A 16,272-nucleotide genomic window follows, 5' to 3' on the forward strand; every position below is an offset into this window, starting at 1 on the left:
CTCCTCTCTACAGCCCCCCAGGGACACCCCATCCCCCTGCCCCCATTCTTCTCCCTATAGCTCCCCCATACACAGCTCATCCCCTGCCCCCATCCCTCCTCTCTGCCCCTCTCCTCTCTATGCCCCCCCCCCCCGCGCGCACACCCCATCCCCTGCCCCTCCCAGTCTCTCCAGAGCCCTCCCGCGCTCGCCCCGCCCCACCCCCGGCAGCCCCGCCCCCCGCCTTTCGCTTTTAGCCGGGCCGGGCCCTGCGCGGCCGCCGTACCGGGGCGAGGCGGGCCGGGGGGTGGCGGGGCCATGGGGAACCTGTTCGGCCGCAAGCGGCGGAGCCGCGTCACGGAGCAGGACAAGGCCGTGCTGGTGAGGGGGGGCCGGGCGGGAGGTCTCGGCCCCGGCCTGGGCAGGTCCCTGCGCGGGGCCGCCTGGGCCCGGCCACTGCGCCGTGTCCGGGTTTAACTACAGCCGGTGGCAGCTTGTCTCCCGGCCGGGCCCCGACGCTGCAATCGCCGGTCTGAGCCTGCACCCCCGGGACCCCCCGCACGCACCCCCCAAATACACCCCCGGGACCCCCCCACGCACCCCCCAAATACACCCCCGGGACCCCCCGCATGCACCCCCCAAATACACCCCCGGGACCCACCGCATGCACCCCCCAAATACACCCCCGGGACCCCCCCATGCACCCCCCAAATACACCCCCGGGACCCCCCGCATGCACCCCCCAAATACACCCCCGGGACCCACCGCATGCACCCCCCAAATACACCCCCGGGACCCCCCCATGCACCCCCCAAATACACCCCCGGGACCCCCCGCATGCACCCCCCAAATACACCCCCGGGACCCCCCGCATGCACCCCCCAAATACACCCCCGGGACCCCCCGCATGCACCCCCAAATACACCCCCGGGACCCCCCCATGCACCCCCCAAATACACCCCCGGGACCCCCCGCATGCACCCCCCAAATACACCCCCGGGACCCCCCGCATGCACCCCCCAAATACACCCCCGGGACCCCCCGCATGCACCCCCCAAATACACCCCCGGGACCCCCCCATGCACCCCCCAAATACACCCCCGGGACCCCCCGCATGCACCCCCCAAATACACCCCCGGGACCCCCCGCATGCACCCCCCAAATACACCCCCGGGACCCCCCCATGCACCCCCCAAATACACCCCCGGGACCCCCCCATGCACCCCCCAAATACACCCCCGGGACCGCAGCGGGGCGCCAGGCCGGGCCCCCCCCATACACCCCCAGGCCCCCCCATACATCTCCCTCTATTTACCTTTGGGGCGCCAGGCCGGGCCCCCACAGTGCTCTCTCCTAAATAAACCCCTGGGGGCTGCAGTGGGGTGCCAGGCTGCCCCCCCCAATACACCCCTGGGACCGCAGTAGGGCACCAGGCCCCTCCCAAATACACCCACGGGGCATCAGGCCCCCCACAGGGGTAACCCTGGGGACTGCAGTAGGGCACCAGGCCGGGCACCCCCACTGAGTTAATTGCACAATCGGGGCCTTAGCATTGAAGTAGGATCACCAAAGTTACCTATGATTCTCCATCTTGATCCACACATCATTATGCTCGGCTCAAGATGGTGCATTGTGTGCTGGGTCCTGGGACCTTCAGGGACTATTACACGTATGTTAAGAGGGACATGTATGTAGCTGCTCTCTTCTGTTTTTCCTACCACGTGTACAATGTACAGGAAACTCCCGCTCACGCTGAGCACACCTGTGTGTGTCTGACTGTCCGGGAACATCCCGACAGCACTTACTTGTGTAACATGCCGGAAGAACATAGTTTCCGCTGGCTGCCAAGGGGGTAAAAAAATCCACAGAGCTCTATAGTGTTTCTGTCTTGGGAGCCACTGTTGCAAACATTTTTCCTTTTGAGGAGCGTGAAGTCACAAAGCAAGGAGGAGACAACAGTTTGAGGGTTAACTTTTGGCATTTAACCACTTTAGCTGCCTGCTGTGCTGTTGTCTTCTAGGAACTAGGCACTGAAACGATTAGAAAATCAGGACTTCTCTGGACAGATGTAATGGGCAGTGGGTGTGCCTGACCTGGACCGTTAAACAGCAGTTGTACAGTTAAGCTTCCAAAGCTTGTCTTTTAACTGAATGCTGTTTTTATTCCTTTTCTCCATTAGCAACTGAAACAGCAGCGGGATAAACTGAAGCAGTATCAGAAACGGATCACTCTGAATCTGGAAAGAGAGAGATCTGTAGCCCGGCAGCTGCTGAGAGATGGCAAGAAAGAGTAAGTGAGGCACTGCAGCGTCTGATCAGTGTCAGAATGTGACGGCCGGAGATGGCAGAGAAGACCGTGTCTTTGCGATACAAAAGGATCTTTGTTGTTTCAAACATCTGGAGTAAAGTTACCAGGAAATGTTATTGAAACATAGAATAGAAATGAGTTCATGGGATATGTACGTCAGGCTTCTTTCTGTAGACGAAGTGAGGTTAAAAAGGAGGATTCAGAGTGAGCCTGTGTGCTGAGCTTGGAAGGCCTTTGCCTGAGTCTCCAAGAGGGTTTGCAAAAATAGACTGTGGTCATCCTCTTCAATCTGCTAATGCTATAATTTGATTTGTGTGGGCACTTGGGTGCACCAGTCCCTGCTAGGACCTGTAGTTCCCATGGGCTAAAGTAGTGATTTCCTTTTTCTACAAATTACACGGGTTCTGCAGGCTCCAGACATGTTAGCAACACAGTCCAGGGTTCGGCAAAATTGGGCATCCCTGGCCAGAAATACCTCTTTTCACTGAGCTTTACTGCTGGCTTGCTCTGCAGAGGAAAATTCTTAACCAAAACATGAGCTGGAATAGATTTCACGGCAATCTCTCTGTCCTTTAAGAAACAAAGGTTGTGTTTTTTTTTATTTTGCTGACAAGATTACAAAATTAATTCTTTGGCTTAAATCCTTCAAAACAATTTATGCAAAAAATCAATTTGGGAAGCATGGCTCAGCTTGTGTTTAATTATAAAGCCACGACACTTATCCAGATTCATCTGCCTATGGAGAGAATTCCAGGCAGGCTTTGGAGAGCAGAATCTGTACTCTGGACAGAAGGAATTGGTGCCTTTGGGCTTTGGTCCCAACTAGAACTTCCTAACTTCCATATCCATATCATCAACAGTGCCAAGTCACTGCAGAGGGCTGACTATGACCCGATTTCAAGTGATGTTGTTGCCTTAAATTTGCCCTTTAGATTTAAATTTTATAAGGACAGTCTTTTATAGAAGCTCACATCAGTAGAAATATGAACACAATTTAAAAACCAATGGAAATGATATTTTGAGTGCCTAGCTCAATGCGGCCTTGACCGGAGTTCTCTGGTTGCTACCATAATACAAATAAACAGTCCTCTGCAGTGTTTGAAACCCAGACACTGCACTACTAAGATCCCCCAAGGGAAACTATATTAATTATTTTCTTTGTCCAAACTGGGAGAGATGCTGAAAATAAACAGCACAATCAGTGACTTGTGAGTAGTTTTTGAGAATTCTTTCATTGTTAATAATCGGGTATTTTGGATAACTGGTAAAGGAACTGGCATACAGCATGCATATTTTATTTATTGATTTTATATATATATACTTGTATGTATTGTGATAGCATTCAAAGGCCCCAATCAGGATCAGAGCCCAGTTGTGGGTTTTTTGGGTTTTTTTGGTACTCTCCCAAAGAGTGTGCAACCCAATCTAATGTGCTGTTTAGTTAACAACGTCCTTTTGAGTTGTATTTTGGAACAGCAATACACGTGTCTCCTTTCATTGTGCTTTTCTAGTTAGTCGGTTGGCCATTAGTCTCACATCTTAGGATGCTTCCTCCCAGCCCTGAAGTGTTTTAGAATTCCCAGAAATGCTCAGTAAATCTTCATGCTTAATTATAACATAGCTGTGCACACAGTACAAGTCTAATTGATCAGTGAACACTCCCTAACAGAGCTGATACTCTCCCTGGTGGCTCTGTCTGGAATTTGTTGGTCCCATCTCATTAGGCCTAATAACAAACCAAAGAGACGTTCTCCAGAGCAAAATACATGGGAAGAGGTCTGCCCGGCTTCCAGTGATGACCTGAAATACTGTCTTTTCTGAAAATATCTGGGGTCACTTGTAAATTCCTGCTAATCTGTTTGGGCCTGGAGTAGGTAAGGAAACCCCTTCAAACAGATTAGCAGGAATTTACACGTGACCCCAGACTTTTTCAGGGGAGGGATGGGTAGAAAGTGTTAGTTATTGATCAGGAGTGAAGGCAACAGCCAGGCCTGCTGGGCCCTCCCCACCCCATGACAACTATGGCTTCTCCACAAGGCTTCTCCTGGGACAGATTGCTTTTCACTTAAAAAAAACATTTTAATGCCAAAGATTTACCAAATCCAAGGCAGGAAACACTGGATAGAAAGTGAATGGCAGGAGCAGATGGTGCCCAGCTGGCAGACCAGCGACAGCCACGGTAGGAGAAAGGCACAGGGGAAAGGGCTGGGGATCTGAGCAATGGAAGGACAGAAAAAACAGTATTTCAGGTCATCACTGAGTGCTGCTTCTGGGTGGTGCATGTGAAGACTGCTAAAGTCTCTGTTGTGTGGATATGAATTTAATGTGATCCATGTTAATCCTCTGTAAGCTGCACCATCCTCTTCCCCATTAGTGAAAGACGTGGACTTCAGAGCACGCAACAATTTGAATTGATGCCAGAAACGTTACACCATATTTAGTTATGTTTTCTGGCTCTGCAGATGACTAACCACTCATTCCAATTCGCCATTAGGTTTTCTCCCCACTCCAATGCTATGGAATTACCACAGAACTATCTATTGGTCACTGGCTTAATCTTTCCTTAAAAGAAATCTCTTGACTAAATGTTTGACTGATCTGCCCCTTTTTATTACCTCCTTCCTGATGGGAGTTGTTCCGCCATTGCACTTGCCGTGTACATTTGACAGGAACACCTCAGAAAAGCTGTAATGTAGCATTGGTGGGATCTTTTTAGTCTCCCTTGTTTGAGATTTCTTTCTGCTCTTTTATTCCTTCAGAAAAGCCAAGTCGTTGCTCAAGAAGAAGCGCTACCAAGAGCAGCTGCTAGATAAAACAGAAAACCAAATCAGCAACCTGGAGCGCATGGTATGCAAGAACCAACGGATCCCAGGGAAGGGCTTATTGTGTGCAGCTATTCAGGGTGCCGGCTCCATTTTGCCTGTGTGTAATTACAGCTAACTGCCCTAACAGTCATGGCCCTTAATGCGAGGCTAGTAGTACAAACATTTCATGGAACTGGCTACACCGTGATTATCTCCTAACCTAGTTAGGAACTAGGTCACTTTGTAATGTAGACGGGGCCGTAACCCTGTGCCTCGTCAGTAAGTAAAGCCTTGGTCTGGTGCAGCAATGGAAGCCTCCCCTCCATTTTAAAGAGACGGTTTCTAGAAGTGGGTGGAGTTCAGCTTCAGGGCCAATTTAGACTTAGGCCTCTGCTAAGATTGCCAACAAGGGAGCCAGCTACTGCCCACTTCAGTGGTGGTGTCGATGCAGCCACCTGAGCTAAGGCATTCATTTCGCACAGGCCCTGGACCAGCAATCAGATGGTTACCGCTGCTCGTTATTACTGACCTGGGGTGGATTTGAACCAATAACCGCTAAGTAAAAGGCTCCATATTCCAGCTGCCTGAGCCGCCTGGTCTGTTTCTGTACTGCCCATGGATGGGGGGGTGAGCGCTCTCGACTCAGCTGTGACTCCTGTTCTTACCCTAGGTCCAGGACATTGAATTCACCCAGATTGAAATGAAGGTGATTGAAGGCCTGAAAATTGGCAATGAATGTCTGAATAAAATGCATGAGGTAAGGGTGACCCAGAGAGCTCTGGGTGAGGCAGAGTTATGGGTGTTCACATCTGTTCTGCAGCCCTGGTGTGAAGATTTTGGCTTTCTCCTCCTAGGTCATGTCAGTAGAAGAAGTGGAAAGAATAATAGATGAAACCCAAGATGCTGTGGAATATCAAAAGGTACGTCTAGCACACACATGCCGTCCTGAGCAGAGATGACCAATCATGCCGTGGACTCTGCTCCTTGCTACCAGCTAGGCTGAGATCGCCAAAATGCATTTCGGAGGTGACCAAATTAGGGTTTGAATTTAGGCTTCCCGCAGCAAAAAAACAGAGCAATAACTGTCTGTGTCGTGGGGTCCCCTTATCACATGCCCTGTTTTGTGTGTGTGTTCGGTGCTGTAAGCAGCCGAGCTGTCGTGCTTTGGTGTTCATTGGCACATCTATCTCTCTCCCGCACAGCAAATCGATGAAATGTTGGCCGGCAGCTTCACCGAAGAAGATGAAGATGCCATTTTAGAAGAATTAAATGCCATTACTCAGGTGAGCCTTAATTTCTTGCTCTGGTAATCACTTTTAGTCCACATTTCCAAGTGGTAGCCTTTCATCAGGGAAGGGGTTGTTTCCCCTGTAGAGATGGCAATTGATTTAATTCTGCTGGATATCCTAATTATAGCTGCATGTGTTTGATCTATGTGTCATCTAAGGAGCCAGCCAGATGCTCTGTACTCAGGAGACACTTAAACCACATTGAATGTTTGTGAGGGTGGTTTTTTATTTACACTGTTATTACAGACCGTAATCCTGGGGATCGGGGCACTGCCTTCACTGGACGGCTGTCCCACTGTACTTGACTAAGACCTTGCCTGTTCCAGACGGGCTTCGTTGTCTCACTTTCACCTCTGTTCTCTATCCCTCTACCCTTCATGGAGTCAATGGCTGTTCCAAACTCCAGTTTTGAGGTTGTCTGGCTTTACCACCGGAAACCTTCCGTCCAGTGGGGCTGTGGTGGTGGGAATCTGCAGCCAGCCCTGCCAGGAGGAAACTCATGGCTAATCTGTGTTCATAATAAACATCATTTTACAAAGCCAGGCCATGCCCTGGTCCGCTGGAGAGCACTGAAACTAGCAGCTCTAAGCAGCGGCGTCTCCTGCAGTTCTGGGGGAAGATGCCTTTTTGCAGGCAGAAGCACCTGTTCATATAGTTTCCAAACCAGCTCAGTGCAGAAGCCTGAAAGGAGCTCTGTGCCAACCCAGCAGCATGTGGGCTGAGCGAGACGTGACATGTTGAATGTGCTTTCAGGAACAGCTCGAGCTCCCTGAAGTTCCCGCTGAGCCACTCCCGGAAAAGACCCCAGGTAGAGTCTCTTTATTTGATCGCACGACTTCCTGCTTCTCCTGCATCTTCTCAGGGGTCTAATGGCAAGTTGGGCCCCTTGTTTGCGGTGGATGTAGCGTTTCTCAATGTGAGCAGCTGAACGGTGCCTGGTGCAGTTCTATGCAAGCTTCTTCTGACAATTGCAGTTTATCCTGGACCTTCAGCACCCCCACAGCCCAGCCTCCGTCCAGCCTCTCATGTTGTTCAGCAGTGCGTCTCGTAATCTGCACAGTGGTCTAGCGCTCCTACCCTCTGGTAAACCAGGCCGTCCCAAGTGACATTTCTCACGGGCAGGGAGGCTTCCTGGCACAGCACAATGCAGAACACTTGTTAGCGTGCTAAGCTCACCCTTAGAGAACTTGTTGTGTTTCTCCCCCAGAACGTGGGTCAGGCTTGGGAGTCTGATACCAGAAACGGTTGGGATCCCTCCCAGCTAGGCTGCTATCACAGTGTGCTGCTGCTAGCGGGGCTCCAGTTCCAATCCAATTGCTGCTCTTTTTAGGGTCATAAACTAGGCCCATCGCTGTCTGATGAGCCCCGTGTCTCTCAGAACTCTAGGACCCATGGGGCCTGGGTTCTGCAGAGGTGACGCTTCTTGCCTCCAGAAGGGGCCTATGTGCTGCCTCACCCCTGAGCATCCAGTGCAGGAGACTGCGCTGTAGGGGTTGTGCAGATAGCACACGGAGTAGATGATGAGCCAGAATGCAAGGGCAGGTGAATTGTGACACTCCTGGGCCTTAGCCTGGCTTTGGGGAGGAAGGAGTTAAAGTCTGGCCCCAGGGAAATGGGGCTTTGCCCTTGCCGGAAGAGCTTCAAAGAACCCCTGCCCTGGGGGAGAATGATGAAATGGGGCTGGACTCACGCTGGGTTTGTGGAGCTGAGTCTCCCCTCACTATAGGAGAGGAATCCAGCCTCCTGATTGTAGGAGCCAGGAGCAGTAAAAGCCGCAGGACGTCTGGTTTTGGCTGTGACAGCTGGACAGTAAACAAGGGTCAGTCAGTCCAGGCTGTCAATCAGTAGCAGGCTGGCCACACCCTAACGTGAGCTCTACTTGGAGAGGGCCCGCTCAGTCCCTGTGAGGATGCATGTTGTCGTAACACACAGAGGAGGGAGATCTCTAGCCAGTGCCCTGCAGAAACTGCTTGCTTTGACCTTATGTTGTATGATGCAGTGCACTGGTCTTTCCTGCTCCGGTTTCTAGACTGTAGCCAGTATTTGTTAAGATTGTATTTTAACTGCTTGAGCAATATGTGGGGCAGAGGGAGATGCTGGATAAATAGAATTGCTCTTGGTGTATCGTTCAGTAGATTTCCCAGGTGCTGCTGGAGTGCTCCTCCCTTGCAGAGACACGAGAGATGAGTCCTGTTTCTCTCGCAGGACTTGACTCTCTATCTTCTCTTATTCTGAACTTTCTTCCACAGAAGCATCACCTGTCAAGATCAAGGCCAAGCCAGAACTGGTGGCAGCATCTTAATTCCACTCCTGGGGACAACCCCAAATACTTCCATCATGGACCGTTTGGAATCCCAGCATGCTCTGGGAACAGTAGCATCCCAGCTGCGCTGGGCGAATGTGCTGGAGTGAGGTTTCCTGCGCAGGGCAGGGAATCGCAGCAGATTATCGCTCTTGTATCAAGATTATTTTCTAGTGCTTTCTTTTTGTAATTTAAATTCTAAACTCACTCAGCTGCGCTGTCTCTGGATTAAACAGTGACTTTAAAACTTCCAAAGCCAAATGCTTTCGACAGGCTGCTTTCAAGTGCAAATCTGCCTGTGCAACCAGTGCTGCCATTACTGATCTGTTAGAAGCCCATGTGCTGGTCTTGGAACACTGGAGGGTGAAAAATGGTTTTCATAGTCACTATGTTACATGGCACTGCTAGGAACCCGTCAGACCTTCCCTTTGGCTGTGATCCTCTGTGTCCCTCTGCTCTTCCTCGACTGGCTGGGGCTCCAGTGTCTAAATCAGACTGTCTGGCTTGGCACTGGGATCTGAGCGCTCGCTCTCAGGGCATGGGCAGCATGCAGCCAAGTTGAGCACAAGCATCACTTCTGACCTCCTGCAGGCAGTGACGTTGTGGGTAGCGACAGCCTCTCTGCTGAAGGAGAAGCCCGGAGGGATGAGGAGAAAAGTTTTACTACTTCAAATCTCTTGCAGCTCAAGCACCCTTGCGTGAGGTGTAGTGAAGCTGTTATGACGCTGGGCCCGGCACAAAAGTGGGTGTGGTGAGGCTGCTAGCAGAGAACTTCCTCCCATTGAATCTTATTTTAAAACTTGCTTATCTGGGAGGCCAGCACTCTTCTGGGCTGGGATCTCTGTGCTCTCGACAGGCCAATTGGCCTGATTTACAATAGGCCGCAACAGCACTCGTGAGAGAAAAGTTGCCCTGCAGTGAGATGGAAAAGGCCAAGTCTCCTCCCAGGGCACGAGTCAGAATGTCTTATTCCGCTCTCGCACTGTTGCCCGTTTGCCTGTGGAAACCTATGGTGCTAGGTGTGACCGAGCAGAACGTAAGTTCTAGGAATCTGATGAGCCTCTTAAAACTAGAACAGGGACTCACTGGCTTAGGATCCTGCTCAAAAGCTGTCCCCCGACTGCTCTGCTCCCCCCCAGAGGTGGACTCACCTTTGCAAGATGCAGATGGATTGAAATGGCTTCTGCTTTCAGATATCCACACTCCCCATTGTGTGTCACGTGTGTGGGGGGAGAGGGGTGGAAGGCGTGAGTGCGTATGAACAGGTGATTGATTCCGTACCTGGGAACAAAGCGTGTGGTTTCTTAAATTATCCCCACAAAGACCCTGGGTACTTTTATGTTCCACGTCTGCAAAAAGGAGTTCAATGTGTGACTCCACTGAGCTGCAGAGGACGGCTCTGCACTTCCCCGTGGTGCAGGAGACAGGACAGGTTGGCTGATGAATCAGACAGAAACCTGGGGCCCAGGCTGCAACGCCTGAATGGTGCTCACTCTCTGTCCTGAACTGACCTTGTGTTCACAGAAACTGTCCCTGGGCTGGTAGGTGGCACCTGGGTTTCTCTGTGCTTGGAAACCAGCATGCTCTGCTGGACGTCTGCAGCCTCGCCTTGTCAGCCTGAGCAGGGCCTGCCGCCAACAGTGCTTGGCATCGTGTCCCTTGCTTGAAGACCCCCTTCAATTCACCCTCTCTGCAATGGGGCAGTGGGATGTAAGATAGCCAGAGAGCTCTTTGGGTGCTGCTAGGTGAATGCTTCTGGGGGAATTTGCGACTTGGTGCTAGATAATAAATATTCCCAGGGGCTGTGCCGCTTTCCAGTAGCGAAGGGCCAACAGCAAAAGTACTCCTTTAAAATCTTGTTTTACTGGATTCTGTGTGTGGGGAACTCCAAGGGCTGGGCTCTGAGCTGTCTCACTCCTGCAAGAGATGGGAGAGTCCTCTAGGTGGCAGGCCCCTTGGAACATGATATTTTTAGGCTTTTAGCAGTGGATCCCTATTTGTGTTTTCCAGCAAAGCCGAGGCACAAATGGGTGCTGCGAGACCCCTCACCCTCACAGCAGCTCGAGCCCTCCGGGGGACTCTGCTTTTCACGGTGAAAGTGGCACTTCTGTTCAGTGTGATTTAACCCAGCTCTTTCTGGAACCAACAGATCAGGGCTAACATGTTCCCCTTTCTGTGTGTGTCATCTTAGTCCTCTTTGGAGCTACCAGGGAACTGGCCCTTAAGCCTGGCTTTGACAGGCAAGAGCTAATGCGGGTGAGTCAGCTCTTTATTCCCCCCACCCCCATTTATTTTAAAAGTAGACTTTGATGCCAGTTCAAGCCTTTGAATGTCATGCAGTATGCATGTTTCCAGGGTGGTTGTCACCGTGTTGGTCCCGGGATATATGAGAGACAAGGTTGGTGCGGGAATCTCTTTTATCGGACCAACTTCTGGTGGTGAGAGAGATGGTTTTGAGCCAGACAGTGCTCTTGTTAAGGTCTGGGAGCGGTACTCTGAGGGTCACAGCTAAGTCCAAGGTGGAAGAGATGATTTAGCATAAGCAGTTAACACATGTTGTGAGAGACCATTCAATAGTATTACTGCAAAGGTGTTAACAGGCCAGGTCACTCTGAGTTGTCCCTTATGATATGTTTAGCATCAGCGGTTATCTGTTCCACCTTATATATAGCCGTGATACTTGGCGTACCTTTCCCAGACCTGAAGAACAGCTCAGTGTAAGCTTGAAAGCGTCTCTCTCTCACCACCAGATCTGGTCCAATAAAATCGGGGTTCTCTCCTTTCATTTGGGGACCCCTAACATTGTTTTAATGGGGTGCAGACCCCCTTGGAAATCTATAGTTGAATTCTGTTCAGTACGTTTTCAGTCTCTTTTGCAGTCCCCTTAGACATTGTCCATGGACCCCTTAGGGGTCCGCAGAGCACAGGTTGAGACCCACTGCACTAAAAGACCCTCACACACCTTGTCTCTGCAATATGCACGTTTCTCCACCAGAGGGAGCTCTGTCCTCACAAGCTCAGTGTGTGGGTGGGTTTTTTGGAATAACACATTCTTTATGTATTTAATCTCTCACTAGTGCCCTCTGTGGCTACTCTCATTTCACCGTAGCTGACTCATTCTGGCCAGTCGGAGTAGATGCTGGACTGTGGCAATGGAGAAGAGTGCAAGGCCTTTCCGATGGTGCGCAGGCTCCCTCAGGCAGGGCTATCGCTTATCACCGTGTCAGAGGAGAGATGGAAACGCGCTTCTGCTCGGCCTCTGGGCTTTAGTGAATGTCGTGCTAACAAAGGCCGTGCAAGCCAGGCTTAGGGGAATTAGCATTCTTGAAGTGTCAGGTGCACTGAAGTGCCAGGCAGGGACCTAAATGTTCTGCTATCCTCCGTGGTCTTTTGCTCATGACCCTTTTTTGGGTTCATATCCCAGACAGGCAGTTGGGTCAGCACTGAAGGGGTTAATGCAGCATGCTGCATTGGTCAAGACAGTGAAATGACCACTTTCTGCTCTGCCAACCCTTTCCTGTTTTAATCTCTGTATCCAACAGCTCATGCTGCGTGTCTCCTTGGGAGGAAAAGCCAGGAGGGGTGCGTGACCTCTGTGGTGTGTTATAACAATAAAGCATTTCTAATGGTTTCACCCAATTCAGCTTCCGTAATCAGATTGTCATGATAAATGTGTTTTGAGTGACTGAGAGGGGCCTTCCATCTCCCACCCAGCCCTCCTCCCTACAGCTGGGGGAGAGCTGGGAAAGGAAGGGCCAGAACCTGCACTCCTGTAGCACAGAGCAACCCCAGCTGGGTGGATCTGAGGAGCAGAATTTTGTTACCAAGTTACAGTACTATTGCCAAGACTGTGGTGTGGCTTGGGTGCAAACTGCAGCCAGGTAAAATGGAGAGGGAGAGGAAGAGAGAGAGCTGGGAGTGTGTGGATGTGGTGCACGGTGTATACTAAACCGTAGTTGCTACTGGCAGCTAGAATGAAGGCTGAGAAGGGTAAATCTGGTGTAAACCCGTCGCTTCAGCCGGCTGTGACTGTCTTCACCCCCTGTAGTGGTGGAGGGGAGGCGCTGGGCTGAGAGCTGCTCAAAGTGTAAAACAGCCTCCAGTGTCCCTGGGCGAGTCAGAGTCTGGCAAAGGAGGAGGGGTGCGTGCAGGTGCCTGGTCTGCAACCGGGGTGATTCCAGCATGACAGAATGGGGCTGAGGGTGGAAGTTCCCCCTTCCATGGTTCCAGTTTTGCCATGAAAACGAGCTCTTTGTCAGGGGCCCTCGGTAAGAATGAACCAGGTGAGGAAACGGGGCTGCCGGAAGGCTGAGCTGCGGGTTAGTTCCGACTTTCATTAATAGCAGTGGGGCCTGGCTGGACGGCCGCGTGGTTATCACGTTCCCTGCTCAGACACTTGCTGGGCCTCCCTCGCAGGCGGTCCTGAAACCGCGAAGAAGGCTGTAGCCAGTAGCGGCTCCACCACTTTGAACAGATGTTCCGGGCCTGGTAATGTGGTGCCTTTAAAACCAGGCACATGCCCTGCAACCCCCGGCCCTTGGAGGGATAGAGAGCAGCACCCGCGGACTGGGGTAATGGGATGCAGCATAGTGTGTGGGGCTCGATGCGATTCTCCACCCCGCCGGGGGTGGTTTGGGAGTTACACCTACTCCACTGACTGAACCAAGAGGCTGGTGCTGGGGGCTCCCAGCTGCCTCCTCCAGTGGGACCCTGGCCACCCCTTCCACTCTGGCCCAGGGCATCGTGTGCAGTTCTCTGCCCAAGAGGATCGAACGCCCAGAGGTCTTGGCTGCTCTTGACCTGCAGCTGAACTGGCTTTTCCTGTGACTATTTGTCCAGCCGTGCAAGGGTGGGGGAAGTGGGGGGTCTGGATTTGGATCCATTCCCGCTGGATTTTACTTGGCCAGATTCTTCATTCAAGCATCTTTCCTCCTCAAAGAAATTCATTGAAGAAACAGTGCATGTCACTAATGAAATCCCTCTTAAACCCAGCAGCTCATGCTGCTCCCACTGTCTCTACCACCCACACAAAGCATCCCTAGAGACTTCCCCACTCCCCCTACTCTTCCCCGCCCCTGCACCACAGCCCTGGCAGCTTCACTGCACAGGATGTTTGATGCCGTCTTCCCTGCTCGGGATGCTGCACAGCAGGGTTAGTGCAAAGGTTTGTGACCACCAAAAGAATGTGCTTTTAAAGATGCCCATCACAAGCTAAGGGGACAGTGGGAGTGACTTGCAGCCCCATAACCTGTGATGAGCTCTGTGTAGTTTGAAAGCTTGTCTCTTTCACCAACAGAGGGGGGATCTAATAACCTATCTTACCTGACCCGTCTTGTCTCCCTTGTAGCCCCTTAACATTTACAGAGACTGGTGATTTGTCATTTCTAGCCGAGCTGTTGAACGTGAGTCTCTGTGGTATTTCTAATGCGCCAATCAGCACAGGATCCAAGCACCACAGCATTTAACGTGACATGTTTTGAAATGGAAAGATCATCTGACCCCGGGCAGAACGCAGGGATGGCGCGGGTCTGCTGGGAGACAGTGCCACCTTTCCATCCTGTAGTTGCTGGAGAGACAATCTTTGTTCCAGAGGGGCCTTTGCTGCTGCCCATTCCTTCCTGGCTTCAGCCGCCGTCTTCGCCCCACGGAGCTCGCCCAATGCTGGGCCTCAGGGAGCAGGTGAATTCTGCGGGTGCACAGATCTTGTTCCTGGGAATAATGTTTGTGAGGGGGAGAGGGAATTACAGCAGAGGTTATGCAAGCAGCCTTGCCTTTAAATAGAACGTTCTTCAGAGTTGTCCACGAGGTACTGGTGCCTCTGAACAGCCCTTGGCTCTGTACTCTGGCTTTTTTAAAAAGTCATGATGATCCCCTCCCCTCCCCTCGCTCTTCTGGGAGTTGCCCGGAAGCTGGTGCCTTGTGTGGGGGAGACACTTTCTTCACACACGCTCCCTCGTGGCCTGAACACCCTCTTCTTTTGAAATCACTGCAGCCCTTTTAGTCTATATTTAATTGAGTTGTGTAACTGCTGTGATGACGCCACGCCAGGCCTGTTGTCGTTTCTATGCCAACACAGCTGGATTTTGGGGCGGGCTGGAAAGGGGAGAGGGGCTTAGCTCTGACAAAGGCTGAAGAGGTCACAGACCCCCCACTTGTCCAGATGTTTTCGGATGTGCCCACAGTGGAAGTGCTCAGATAAAAATCAGCGACTCCATTGACGTCTCATGCCTTTGGATCTAGGTGTGTTTAGCCCTAGGGGTGAAGCATGCAGCTTCCCAGTGTTTGCACCTGGGCGATGGACCAAAGGCAGCAGGTGACCCCTGCCTTCACGGTGCATATGCTGCCAGCTGGTGCCTTAGAGTCACTGGCTCTGTATCTCTCCGTTGGTGGGAGCAGGGGGGTTTCTACCCTCCCCTGTGAACACTGAGCCAGGAAATGTACAGCTTATATTTTTGGGGTCCCCCCACTTTCCTTTCTACCATCTTCATAATGATACTGTGCCTTTCAAAATCACTGTCCAAGCATTAATTAGGGTAGGTAACGTAGTAAAGATGGGAAAAATCCAGGCAGAGAGCGAGGGAAGTAACTTGTCCGTGATCCCGCAGCCCAGTGAGAGAGAGAGAGAGAACCCAGGAGCTCTGGCTTTGAAGCCCTCTGCTGTAACCACTGGGCTAGGCTGAGGACTTGTGAGACCAGCCCCTCTGGCAGAGGCAGACTCAGCTGGGCTCCCAGCACATTTTGCGGGTTTGCGATAGTGATCCTGATGCAACATTCCCAGTCACAGGAACAAGCCGTGCAGCTCAGGAGATCAGAGGAAAAGGCCAGGGTTGAAGAAACCTGCTCATCTTTGCCCCTGCCCCCCTCTTTGTTTCATCCACATGGCTGTAAGCTCTCTGCCGCTGGGACTCTCTTCCTACTATCCATTTGTGCAGCAGCTAGCGCCCTGGCGCCCGAATCGTTGAATGGCCATGTGCAGCCCCTCCCCCCCAACACAATAACACACTGGTGTAGGTTAGTAAGTAAAAGTATTCAGCGACACTGCATACGAAAATATCGGGAAACAGGAACTTTCAACACACATTAGCATCACTGCGTCAGACGCTCCATTGGATGAACTGGGCTAGTCACAGCCAACGTACCTTTGCCCCAGCAGACGCCCTCATTTGATGCAAAATAAAGCAGAGGAAATGTGCGTCGGGGCTGGGAAATGCTGGACATTAGAGACTCAGCAGGACGCAAGGTAAATCCTTTTCAAAAAGTTGGTGGCTAATTTAAATGTTTGAAAAACTATTGTAAGGGTGTGATTTTCAGTGGTGCCCAAGTGGCCTTGCAGCACATGGCCACTGAGAAGCCATGGGGTGTCTGCGCCCACACAGGGGTGCATGGGAAAAACCCACCCTAAACACTTTGATTTCAAGGACTTTCAAACAGTGCCCCCTCATACCGTTTTTTCTCCTGCCTCAACTATCTATAGCTGTGTCTCTCTCCAGACGTTTGTGTGTTCATCACCATGGTACCTTCATCTCTATGCGATAGCTGCCAACTGCCAAGAGAGCAGCTTTATATCTGATTGCTAATGTATCTGCTTGTA

The 16,272-nt window shown here is 51.6% G+C and overlaps 1 protein-coding gene across 3 annotated transcripts; it reads left to right on the forward strand.

Annotated features, from left to right (window-relative positions):
• Positions 1 to 251: 251 nt before the first annotated feature.
• Positions 252 to 12,320, forward strand: CHMP6 (charged multivesicular body protein 6). Of its 3 annotated transcripts, XR_008446983.1 has the most exons (9): positions 252 to 360; positions 2,159 to 2,268; positions 5,046 to 5,133; positions 5,761 to 5,847; positions 5,945 to 6,010; positions 6,293 to 6,373; positions 7,133 to 7,187; positions 8,629 to 9,717; positions 10,692 to 12,320. XR_008446983.1 is itself a non-coding variant. In XM_054047974.1 (8 exons), exons 1-8 carry the CDS (start codon positions 298 to 300, stop codon positions 8,679 to 8,681), a joined length of 603 nt encoding a protein of 200 aa, XP_053903949.1. In that variant the 5' UTR covers positions 252 to 297; the 3' UTR covers positions 8,682 to 12,320. The 3 variants fall into 3 exon arrangements, 2 of the variants coding, with proteins under 2 accessions (XP_053903949.1, XP_053903948.1); XM_054047974.1 differs by having other exon boundaries at positions 8,629 to 12,320; XM_054047973.1 differs by lacking the exons at positions 8,629 to 9,717; positions 10,692 to 12,320 and having other exon boundaries at positions 7,133 to 8,621.
• The last annotated feature ends 3,952 nt before the right edge of the window (positions 12,321 to 16,272 follow it).

This window comes from Malaclemys terrapin, chromosome 13 (genome assembly GCF_027887155.1).
Source record: "Malaclemys terrapin pileata isolate rMalTer1 chromosome 13, rMalTer1.hap1, whole genome shotgun sequence".
Lineage (NCBI taxonomy): Eukaryota > Metazoa > Chordata > Testudines > Emydidae > Malaclemys > Malaclemys terrapin.

What these genes read in the sequence shown, in the direction of transcription:
- CHMP6 (XM_054047973.1), top strand. Translation starts at nt 298, where the DNA reads ATGGGGAACCTGTTCGGCCGCAAGCGGCGGAGCCGCGTCACGGAGCAG. An exon ending in CTGAGAGATGGCAAGAAAGA is followed by an intron (nt 2,269 to 5,045) that starts GTAAGTGAGGCA and finishes TTATTCCTTCAG; the next exon opens with AAAAGCCAAGTCGTTGCTCA. An exon ending in TCAGCAACCTGGAGCGCATG is followed by an intron (nt 5,134 to 5,760) that starts GTATGCAAGAAC and finishes TTCTTACCCTAG; the next exon opens with GTCCAGGACATTGAATTCAC.